This window comes from Bufo bufo, chromosome 4 (genome assembly GCF_905171765.1).
Source record: "Bufo bufo chromosome 4, aBufBuf1.1, whole genome shotgun sequence".
Taxonomy (NCBI): domain Eukaryota; kingdom Metazoa; phylum Chordata; class Amphibia; order Anura; family Bufonidae; genus Bufo; species Bufo bufo.
The window spans coordinates 43,324,671-43,337,292 of NC_053392.1; the positions used below are offsets into that span (position 1 = coordinate 43,324,671).

General features: G+C 44.6%; 1 protein-coding gene across 1 annotated transcript in view; it reads left to right on the top strand.

Moving 5' to 3' along the window:
- EXTL3 (exostosin like glycosyltransferase 3) overlaps positions 1–4,950 on the top strand; it is a 33,465-nt gene extending 28,515 nt beyond the window's left edge. The window contains exons 4-6 of the mRNA XM_040427157.1: positions 2,051–2,195; positions 2,515–2,643; positions 3,889–4,950. Of these exons, the coding sequence (XP_040283091.1) occupies positions 2,051–2,195; positions 2,515–2,643; positions 3,889–4,098 (484 nt within the window). The 3' untranslated portion in view covers positions 4,099–4,950. The remainder of the gene's footprint in view (positions 1–2,050; positions 2,196–2,514; positions 2,644–3,888) is intronic.
- The last annotated feature ends 7,672 nt before the right edge of the window (positions 4,951–12,622 follow it).

The window sequence follows — 12,622 nt, forward strand, 5'->3', positions numbered from 1 at the left end:
AATAGTGAGTGCAGCTCTGGAGTATAATACAGGATGTAACTCAGGATAAGAATTCATCTTATATAAATTGTGGTCCTGCATGTAAAGATTGGTTTATCTGCTTTTGCTTGAATATACTTGATTGAAACATTTTTTCTAACCAAACATTTCTGGCTAATCCTGTGGACATAGCTGACGGAATATCCCATAAAAAAAAACATTCAAGTATGATGATGTAATACCAGACATAGACCATGGACACGAGTGGTGCTGTTCTGGAAAACATAAGTCAGGCCCTTATTCCCTGTTGTGAAGAGCCCTTCAGGGGATTGCACAACTAGCAATTCCCTAATCCGTTCCTGTAGTCAGAATAGGTTTGTCTGAATGGAGACCTTACATTGAGAAGCTGCACACCGCCCTCTAGTGGTGAAGCCTCAGCAGTGCACGCCCCCAGTCTAACCTATGACCGTAAAAGCCATAACTGAGATTTACTATGAACATGTTTGCACAGTAAACAGCTCATCGGCAGGTTTCGCGAGCCTCTCTGTATGAATTACCTTCAGCCATAAAACCTTACTGCCGGCGCTGTGAGGGAGATATAAACCTGGCCGCGCCGCGCTGTAACTCTCAGCTGGGGGCGTCGTTTTCCTGCAGAAGTGATGTTGTGTAAGCGGGTGGAGGACGGATCATTACTGCGCACCCAGTCGGAGGGCGGCACATTCCCCCCCCCCCCCCCTCCCCTTCCTCCCTGTACAATTTGTCATCGGGTGGCGGTGCAGAAGCTTCTTGTTAATTTTCTGTTACATTTCAGTTAAAGTTGTGAATTTTCGCTTCTTTCCCTTTTTTTTTTTTTGTCTTAAACTGAAAATCAGTTTGTAGTGCTGGGACCCAGAGACGCATAGCAGCACCTGGGAGTTATAGTTCTTCAGTGAATGGATAGGAAGTGATACGTTTTTGCATCTCATAGAAGTGAATAGGTTCCAGTGCTATAAAGGGGTTGTCCAGAATTAGTAGGACATGGCGGCATACCTCTACGTAGAGTGCCCCCCGTCCAAGGGTGGTGGCTGTACTGCAGCTCAGCCTCATACCAGACACAAACGTTGTCTTCTCCTCCTCCTCCTCCTCCTCCTCCTCCTCCTCCTCCTCCTCCTCCTCCTCCTCCTCCTCCTCCTCCTTCTCTATTTTCTTCTCCTTTTTGTCGTGTTTCGTCCTCTTCTTCTTTCTTTTCCTTCCTCACTCCTCTTTTTCCCCTCCCCCTTTCATTTTCCTTCCTCTTTCTTCCTACTTTCATTTCCTTTCTCCTCTTCCACATTTTCCTTCTATCCCTTTTTCTTTCCCTTCCTTTCCTTCCTAATTAGTGCTTCCTTCCTTCCTTCATCCTTATTTTCCTTAATTCCTTCCTCCTTTACCTACCTACCTTCCTTCCTCTACCTACCTATTTTCCTTCCTCTACCAACCTACCTTCTCATTTTTCTTTCCCACTTTACTCCTTCCTTAAATGCTGGCACCCCACTGATTTTGCTTTTGCACTGCGACCTCTTTAGAAGTTTTGCTGCACAGTGGGGCCCCCTGCTGTGCAGTTCCCTGCATACTGTGAGGGGGTCTGAGCTCTGCACCCCCCATCCACTGACAGTTGTGGACGCTGTGTATAGCCATGGCTCCCCTGGGCACTGCAGGAGCTCTGTAATTATATCAGCCAGCGCTAATGACTTACTAGAACGTTCCTGATGTCTAATCTCCGTAAAATAATGCGGTAATGATATTCTGAAGTAAAAAGGCGGCCATTAATATCACTGGTGAGCATGTTGGTATTCGCCTCGTTACTTCTCAAGCCTCATCTCTGACAAAAACATTGTATGACAGAGGTACTGATTGGGGAAAATATACACTGCCTCCCCAGTCATGGTCAGTTTGCGCGCCGTAGGCCCCAGTCACGGTCAGTTTGCGCGCCGTAGGCCCCAGTCACGGTCAGTTTGCGCGCCGTAGGCCCCAGTCACGGTCAGTTTGCGCGCCTTGTACCTTCAGTTTGTACGTTGTATCACCAGTCACGTGTCCTTGTTGTTGTCTGTAGGGTCTGGAGAGAGGCCAGGGACCGCATTGTGGGTTTTCCTGGACGTTATCATGCCTGGGACATCCCTCACCAGTCATGGCTCTACAACTCCAACTATTCCTGCGAGCTGTCCATGGTGCTGACCGGAGCCGCTTTCTTTCACAAGGTATGGTTGGGATCTTCGTCAAACTTACGGGGCAGGGAAAACACCCGAAATACTTCTCCAGCTCAGGACTTCTGAACTGAGGAGCAACTTCCTATGCCGTGGGGCTCCCATCTTGCTGACTATGGGGGCAGGCAGGCTGCTGATGTTGCTCTTGCAGGAATTGGAGAAGGTTGACCTCGGCCCTAGGGGGCTGAGTATCAGTGGCATTCATGGTGCCAACGTTCCATTCACTGTCAACAAGGAAGGGTCTTCAAAGTGGAAAATGCTAAATATATTCTGCAGTTGACGCATCATGACTGTATGTCGTCTCCTTCCCCAGTACTACGCCTATCTCTACTCCTACGTGATGCCGCAGGCTATCCGGGACATGGTGGATGAGTATATCAACTGCGAGGACATTGCCATGAATTTCCTGGTCTCCCATATCACCAGGAAGCCTCCCATCAAGGTGAGTGCCGCTCTGCACAGACTGCCGTCCCTAATATTGACCGCCCTCCATCACGCCTCTATTTCTGCCGCCTGCAAACAGCTCCCTAATGCATGTAAATACTGTGTAATTGACCGAAGCATCGGAGGCCGGGCGGGAGGCCAGGTCTGAGCCGGGAGGGACCGCGAGCTCCACATCATTTAGGCATCGAGCTGCAAAACTGCCGTATCATTACTTCTCCTAATGGAGGTGAAAGCCCAGCATCTCCACGTCTTAGAAGTAAAACCAGGGCAGGGTTATGTTCCCTTGGCATGGTTTGCTTGCAGTCAGGATTAGTTTATGACAAAGCTAGATTTGCCTTGTACTGCAGTCACCTCCAGAGCTGCATGCAAAGTTTCTCCTCTGGGTACATTCACATCACCGTATGTGTTTTGCGGTCCTCAAATTGTGCATCTGCGAAACATGGATACCGGACACGGCCCGGCCCTATGATAGAAGGGCCTTTTTATTGTCCGCAAAAGCGGAATGGAATTACCGTGTGCTGTCCATACACTAAGTTATATTAAAACGTTGCATCTTCATAATTTAAAGGGGTTTTCCCCTCTTGAATGTAAAGGGGCTGTCTGGGCTATAGATATTGATAGACTATCCTCAGGATAGATAATCAATAGCAGATCGGTGAGGGTCCAACATCTGCACCACCAACGATCAGAAGTATGGAGCAGCTGCGGCAATGGAAACTACACAGCGCATGGTGCTAGAAGCAGAAAGCTCCGTACACTGTCGTTTCCAGCCTGGGAGCTGAGCTGCAGTACCGAGCGTCACCACTACATGGTGTATGGTGCCCCCTTTCTGCCCCATACACTGTATAGTTTCTAGTCTGGGAACTGAGCTGCAGTACCTGTTGTAGCCACTAGACGGTGGATGGTGCCCTCTGCTTCCTGCCCCATACATTGCATAGTTTCTAATGCCACGGTTGCTCCAATACCGCTGATTTTGGTGGTGCCCCCCCACAATCTGATGTTGATGACCTATCTTGAGACTAGATCATCAATATCTTTAGCCCAGCGCAACTCCTTTAGGAATCTGTCACATCTTAAAGGGACATTACACCTAGAAAGTCTGCAGAGTTCAGTTTTACCATAATCCCTTCCATTTTTGGTGGACGCATGGTAGAGTGGGCGGGGATTAGTCTAGTGGGTGGGGCTTAGTGCTCCTGGTCTTCTATTACAGACATAATAACGTGTTATACCTCGCTTTTTGCAGGTCACCTCCCGCTGGACCTTCCGCTGCCCCGGCTGCCCGCAGGCTCTCTCCCACGACGATTCGCACTTCCACGAGCGCCACAAATGCATTAACTTCTTCGTGAAGGTATACGGATACATGCCGCTCTTATACACCCAGTTCCGCGTGGACTCCGTCCTCTTCAAGACTCGGCTTCCTCACGACAAGACGAAATGTTTCAAGTTCATATGAAGACGTCGATCCTCAACCCCCGGGGGGCGTCTTCCCCATGTCTTGATTCCAAGACGTTGCCTCAAGTCTTAATATAAAAAATTAAAAAAACGTTGAACTATAGGACGATACGCACTCTAAAAAAAAAACCTAGGCTACACTGAAAATTGAAATTTTCAAATTTTTTTTCCTTTCGTTTTTTTATATGTTTACCATACAAAAAAAACATTTGTGTGGTGACTTTTACCTGACGTCTCCAAGAGGGGGGAGGTTCAAGACCCCGATTTGATTCAGTGGAGTATCTCAAAAAGTTGCTGTAATCTCTCCTAATTCCCATACATACCCCTTATGAATTTTTTTTTTTAACAATTTTCCAAAAACATTCACCAATCTCAAGTGGAGACTTTGGAAGCTCGTCCCATTTTTGGAGATCACAACGCACAAAACTGCCAACCCCAACGTCCGTGCTTGACCCTCCAAATCGGCTGGCCACCACCCCAACCCCAAATCACGCCCCCTTCCAGTAAAGCACAGAAGCAGCTGCACCACTTTATTCTCAGATTCACCTTTGTACATTTAATAAATTGCTGTACAGCTCGACAGATGTAGACAATGTATCTAGAAAACTTTTTGGATTCCCCCCCCCCCCCCCCCCCCCCCCCCTCCCCTCCCGGGCAATTTAAGTAGTTACTGTTTACGGCCATAGACGTTCATAGTGATTGCGGCAAATCGCGTTTTGGATCAGAAGGTGAAGACCCTTTAAGCAGACTGTACCATTGCACCCAGCGAAGCGGTTTTATTTTTTAACGGGCACGAGTTATCTGCTGGTATTAAAGGAAAAATCAATTTTTTTTTAAATTTTTTTTAGGATTAGTGATGTAGTCTCAACCTGTGGTAATTACTTCTCTTTTCTTTAATTTTATTATTTTTACGCTCAACAAGCAAAAGTTGAATAAAAACCATTGGTGAATATTGGATTTTCATGAAAAAAAACAAAAATAATGATCCAGAAATGTAAAAGTTCCGTCAAAGATTTGGAAACCAAGTACCTTGTCAGGTTCGAATGTGTTAAAGTGGGTAATACGGGTCACGGACCAAGCACAATCTCCGGAGGAATGTGGGGGCGACTTACACTGGGAGCAGCCATTTTGGGAGTAAAAATAAAGGGACGGTAATATTTTCTGTGCAGGTGATTGTATGCTGTTGATCTGTTATCAACCATTTTAGGATTGGGAGAGATGAACTATAATAAGTTCCTCAATAAATGAGTGACATGAAGTCTTAAAATATCCCTGTACCGATGATCAGTACTTAAAGCCTGTGATACGGAAAAATATATATTTTTGCATAATTTAGTGGTTACCTTAAATTTTAAAGTGTCCATCTGCAGTCTTTATTTTCAGAACCCCTGATATTCACTTTACAGTGTGCATGTAGTTTCAAACTTTTGTTATGTGGACATGTCCCTTCCAGTAATGCATGCTAGATCAGTGCGTCCAGGATGCTGCTGTCTTCACTAGGTCTCATGTATCAGCACTGCTTCATTCCTGGGCTGATTTCTCCTTCTGTAGCTCAGGAGGGATCTGCTCTACCCTGTGCTGACAGACAGTGATTTCGAGGAGTGTGTTAAAGGGGTTGGCCAGTTTCCAATGTTGATGACCTATACTCGGGAGCCTCAATATCAGAATGGCGGGAAACCGCCGATCTGCTGTTTAAAGAGAACGCAAGCAGGTGTAATTGCAGCACCTCTGTCCCCATTCACTTTAATGGGAAGGAGCTGTTACTCGAGCGCTGTGTTCTCGTCAAACAGCTGCTCGTGAGGGGCCGGGGGACTGGGAGTCAGACCCCTGGCGATTTGATATTGATGACCTATATAGGAAACTATCAAACCCCTTTAAATCTCCAGTGCTCATGGAGCACCCGGCCTCTTCTAACAGCTGATTGGCAGGGGTCATCAATATTCATTCCTGGATAACCCCTTTATGATCACTGTAGATGTAGCAACCCAAATACCTCAACCATGATGAGCTGACATGACTGGTCAATCCTGCAGGAAGCATGTGGGCATAAAAAAGGGGGTATGCAGTACCCCGCTGTCTCCCAAATCACTACATGAAAAAACAAAACTTTGTTTGTGGCTATATCTACCTTTCTATCCACTTTTTCATTGGTTTCGATCAGGGTGGATTTGATTTAAATCACTAGTCAGTCAGGCTTGATTTAAATCATAGTTTTCTACATAAAGACTAATTCTTGCTGGTATAACTTATAATATGCAAGTAGATGAAGATTTTTAGAATAACAACTTTTCATATTATTTTGATTAGGTTGATTCTGCATTAATAGGTTTGTAGAAGTTAGGATTAAGGTATTTGTCTCAACTCTGTTCATGTTATAACATTTTTGCTGTGAAGAAGAGGCATGTGATCTCTGCTGAGTCAAATTCAGTTTTGAGAACTGCAAAAGTAAACCAAGCATCTGTGATAATATCTTGTAGGCAGAGAAACTGCCCAATAATCTTACAACCACCTCTGGAAGAGCATGACATTGTGAATGGATTAATGGAATTTATTTACCTAAAAAATGTAACATATAGAAACATAGAATGTGTCGGCAGATAAGAACCATTTGGCCCATCCAGTCTGCCCAATATACTGAGTACTATGGATAGCCCCCGGCCCTATCTTATATGAAGGATGGCCTTATGCCTATCCCATGCATGCTTAAACTCCTTCACTGTATTTGCAGCTACCACTTCTGCAGGAAGGCTATTCCATGCATCCACTACTCTCTCAGTAAAGTAATACTTCCTTATATTACTTTTAAACCTTTGCCCCTCTAGTTTAAAACTATGTCCTCTTGTAGCAGTTTTTCTTTTAAATATTCTCTCCTCTTTTACCTTGTTGATTCCCTTTATGTATTTAAAAGTTTCTCTCATATCCCCTCTGTCTCGTCTTTCTTCCAAGCTATACATGTTAAGGTCCTTTAATCTTTCCTGGTAAGTTTTATCCTGCAATCCATGTACCAGTTTAGTAGCTCTTCTCTGAACTCTCTCCAAAGTATCAATATCCTTCTGGAGATATGGTCTCCAGTACTGAGCACAATACTCCAAATGAGGTCTCACTAGGGCTCTGTCGAGCGGCATGAGCGCCTCCCTCTGTCTACTGGTAATGCCTCTCCCTATACACCCAAGCATTCTGCTAGCATTTCCTGCTGCTCTATGACACTGTCTGCCTACCTTTAAGTCTTCTGAAATAATGACCCCTAAATCCCTTTCCTCAGATACTGAGGTTAGGACTGTATCACTGATTTTATATTCTGCTCTTGGGTTTTTACGTCCCAGGTGCATTATCTTGCACTTATCAACATTAAATTTTAGTTGCCAGATTTGTGACCATTCCTCTAGTTTTCCTAAATCCTTTTCCATTTGGTGTATCCCTCCAGGAACATCAATCCTGTTACAAATCTTTGTGTCATCAGCAAAAAGACACACCTTACCATCGAGGCCTTCTGCAATTTCGCTGATAAAGATATTAAACAATATGGGTCCCAGAACAGATCCCTGAGGTCCCCACTGGTAACAAGACCATGGTCTGAATATACTCCATTGACTACAACCCTCTGTTGTCTGTCCCTCAGCCACTGCCTAATCCATTCAACAATATGGGAGTCCATGTACTGCCTTATTCTACATAATTAAAAAAACAAATCTTTATTTCATGATGGCATAACCTTTGGATGGTAATATATTTACCTCAAAAAGCATTTTATATTAAAAAAATCCAATTTAAATAAAAAAAATCTGATTATTTTATTTTAAAAAAAAATCATAGATTTTTATCCGCCCTGGTTTCGTTAGATGTAGAATATAATTGTAGACACTGTTGTAATAATCTTGGTAAACAATTGTTTCTGTTGACATTTCCCATGCAGACCTATGTGTCTTTATGCTTGCAGATGACAAATAAATCTTATCCTGCTGCAGTCACGCTCCTTTCCATCTTTCTGCCATGTTTTGATAGCATCCATTCAGCAGGAGATAAAAAATAAATAAATCTGCAGCTGAGAGATCAGACTTCACAGGGTTTATCTGTAGTCTGTTACCATGGAGACCCAGTTCTGCATAGGAAGCTGTTGGCAGAGATCCAGCTGCTTTAGTATTTTAGATGCATTGGATGAGTTTAAATGGCTACTAGGTGGCAGTAGATTTTTCCTATCTCCATGTGCAGCAACCAGGCCACAGGGGACAGTGAGTGTTACGTTGGTGTGCAGAATGGGGGTAGTAGTAGTTTGTACTTAGTTAGCAGAGCCTCCCTGGGCCAGTGTGCAGTGAAGTGGAAGACGGCACTAAATCCTCCTGGGCACACACTATTGCAGGGAACACCAGCCAGATTGAAGTTGAGGTGCCCTTGATGGTATAGGTGTAAGGTGCTTTTGCGGCCGGGCCCCTGTGTTCGTGACACCAGCACCGTTAAGTGCAAATGTTGAGAGTAGTAGAAAGGATGAGGAGTCGGTTGTAATAAACAGTTGAATTTTTACTGAATCAATTGTCTTCAGGTAGTCAGTACAGATACAGTTCATTTGCATGGCATGAGTGATGACTCAGAACTAGATTCGGTAGTATTCCTTTTATCAGGTAACTGTCAGTTAGGGAGTTCTCTAGTACTTTAGCTTTACAGGTGAAGAATAATTAGATTTACTTTTAAGTCCACTTTCTATAGCACTCAGGTACTAAATATACTATTTTCTACTTATCTTGAGCTATCCAATAAGGGCGTTTCCCCCTCGCGGCAGGCAAACTCTCTGTGACATTATTTGCAGGATGCTCTCCTGAAGTGTTCAGGTTCACTATATCCCAGAAGGCTTCTACTGAAATTGGATAATTATGGCCTCTAATCATCCAGTCATGTCCAGGAACTTGGGAAGTTTCTCTTGGTTACTTGTGAAGTCCATATGCCAGATGCAGCTCTCACCTTCACTAGGCTTGCTTTATATTTAGACGTACTGTCCAGTGCTAAGCTGCTGTAACTACTCTTAGTTTGTCCTCTACAGCAGCGGTCCCCAACCGCCGGGCCGCAGCCCAGGGAGGATTGTTAGCCGGGCCGCGGCGATCAGGGCAGTCTTTAACTCTGTACTAATGAAGCGCTTCCATTATGGAAGCGCTTCATTAGTACAGAAGGACCAGGGAGCGGTGAAGGATCTGTACTCACCACTTCCTGGTCCTCGGCTCGGCTATCGGCTGTGCATGGCTGCGCACAGCGTGAGGTCTCTCTGTGACCTCACGTTGTGCGCCGCTATACACAGCCAGCCGACAGCAGAATGAAGAGGATCGCGATGAGGAGCAGGAGAGGTAAGTGTTTGTTTTATTTGCACTGGGGGCTGATGGCTGATCTGGGGGACATGGGGCTGACATGAGGGGCTAATGGCTGACATGGGGGGGGCTTATGGCTGACATGGGGGGCTAATGGGGGGCTAATGGCTGACATTGGGGGCTGATTAACATTGGGGGTCTGACCTGAGGTGTAATGAAAAATATTTTTTTCTTATTGTTCTCCTCTAAAACTAGGTGCATCTTATAGGGCGAAAAATACGGTACAGTGCAGCAGAGACCATAGTCAGTTTATATTTTAATATGCACCTTGTGTTTTGTTATGCGCGTGAATCAGTCAGCCATCCCCTAAGCCCCCACCCAAAATTTTGAGAAGCTGGTGATTGCTGCAAACTCCATTCAAAGCTATTCACATTTTCAGAAAAACTTTGCAACCAGTTCTCTGTATGTATGGGACACTGTACTTTGTAGTGGTCTCAAACCACTTCGATGACACTTGGAGTTCCCCTTTAAGCCAAGTCTATGTCCGTTCTGCAAATGATAGATCATATCCTTTGGTGGTCCACAAAATGCGGATCATGAAACCATTGAAGTCAGTGGTTCTGCAAAAACGACAGACAGGATCTGTATTTTGCGGCTCCACGGTTTGCAGATCACAAAATACATGTGGTCTTATGCATTGTTGCCTAAGGGCTCATGCACACAAACGTATATTCTTTCTGTGTCCTGTTTTTTTTTTTTTTTTTTGAGGAACCATAAGTTTCAATGGGTCCGCAAAAAAAATAGAAAATGAAGTTACTCAGTGTGCATTTTGTTTCCGTATGTCCGTATTTCCGTTCCGCAAAAAAATAGAACAGGTCCTATTATTGTCCACATTACGGACGAGGATAGGACTGTTCTATCAGGGGCCTGCTGTTCCGTTCTGCAAAATACGGAATGCACACGGATGTTATCTGTATTTTTTGCGGATCCGTTTTTTTGCCAACCGCAAAATACAGATGGTCGTGTGCATGAGCCTTAATCCTGTATTTTGAGATGGGAAGGATTCACATCAAACCTGGTCTGAAAAACACTGTATAAGACATGGAAACCATCATCAAGCAGGGTGATTGGATCTTATTACTTTTTTTTTTTCTAATTATCACATGTAAACTCTCAGCTCATTTAAACATGAACATGTGGTGTTAACACTTTAGCCTCCAGAACAATGATTCATGTACACATCTGGCTCGGGTATTTGTGCATTAAATGCCTAGGGTGTTGTTGTACCAGTTAAATCGCACTGAGCATCATTGTATATCTCCATTAAGTGCATTATCATCTGTCAACAGCAGCCATGGAATATTTTTTTTCCAGTAGGAATAACAGAGGGACAGTGTAACGGATCTCCTGGCATCCTGACCGGGTACCTCAGTCGATGGATGCTCCTAGTGCTTCCCGAGGACTCCAAGCACTCCACTTGACACCGTAAGCACTGCGGACCCCACGAACCGCCGAAGCTTGGTTGAGGTCTCACCGTCTCCTACCCACCCTGGGCCTACGACAAGGCTCCAGTGGGTGAACCTCTCCTAAATCCAGAGAGCAGGAACATCTCTTACAAGAGCTAGTAGTATAGCAAATCTTCAGCGTATAGCAATCCCCAGTGTCGATCAGTTACCCAAACACCAGCCTCAACATTATAAAGGGTAAAACAAGAACTCTTTATTGAACACACAAGCATTGACTTATAAACATTTTCCAACAAGGTTACCACCCACAGGGTTTTGTAAGAACAACCAATAAGCACGTACAATACACTCAGACACTCCCACACAAAATCCTCCCCTCTGCCTGTGGTACAATTACATCAACCCATTGTGTAGTGTAATTGTATCACAGGCAGGAGAATACACAGTGTCTTCTGTCCTGGAGACAACCGAGGAGTAAGTCAATTATCTCTCAAGACAAAGGGAAATCGCCAATACACACGTGGAGACAATAGGACAGACATTACTACTCAAATATACAACGTCCCACCCTTTTCAGTACACATAGACATTTAACATATCCCAAAATGGCACAAATTAGACCAGGGGTTCAAAAGTTAGTAAAAGTCCTTTGTGAACAAAGGAAGCCTGGCTGATGAGAGGGCCCATAATCCTGGGGCAAGAGACTGGTAGCCAGGCTTCTCCACCACCCAGTGGCGAGGTTGGTTTTGTCACAGACAGAAATATGCATTTTTTATATTATAAAGTGCTCCAAAATTTTAACTCAAGAACCTAATGGAACAAACATGACCGGAAAGTGGAGCGGCCTACTCAGAGGAGACACCAAGCCTTTTAGTGGTGATCGCCACAGGTTCGGCCCCCAATAACTGATTTTGCCAGGGAAGGTTGTGGTGAACCAGGCGTCTGTAAAATGTAATAGTCCATGGTGGCTTTCTGATTTGGCTCATGAGGTGAAGAGGAGCGCAAACAATGGACCCCCCCCCCATGCCATTCATATGCCCATAAAGAGCATATGTACAGGGTTCATCTTCATTACACCGCACCTTTAAAAGAGATTAGAAAAGCATGGCTGCGTTCTTCCAGAAACAGCACCACCCCAGTCCACAGGTTGTGTCCAGTATTGCAGCCTTGCTCCATTGACTCCGATGGGGCAGGCTGCAATACCAGATGCAACCCATGGACAGAGGATCCTTCAAAACTTTCCCAAACAAGGAAACTTTTTCTTTTCTTACACATAGAATCACTGGGGTGATTAATGCCGGCTTTATGTCAGATTTTGACGCAAAGAAAGACTCTTTAACCCCTAGTTTTCCAGCGCAGAACGTGTATGGAGGAAGGTGGGGATTTAAATATGGTGCTCACTTGCAAGGCATTTCCACCAATCCAATACCACCCCATATGGGATTTTTTTTTTTCCAGCTCCCCACTACATCATTTGAAATATTAAGTGGCACCAACTTGTCCTGCAAAAGACAAGACTTCACATGGCAATGTGAATAGAAAAATAAAAAAGTTATGGTTCTGGGAAGGCAGAGAGTGAAAAATGAAAACAGTAAGGCCCCTTTTACACGAACGGTCCAGAAAACTCACACCATTTCACTTTTGTCTGCGATTGCGTTCAGTGGTTGTTTTTTTCACGCGGGTGAACTGCGAATTGATGCGTGTGATAAAAAACAACATCTCTTAGCAACCATCAGTGAAAAACACATCGCATCCGCACTTGCTTGCG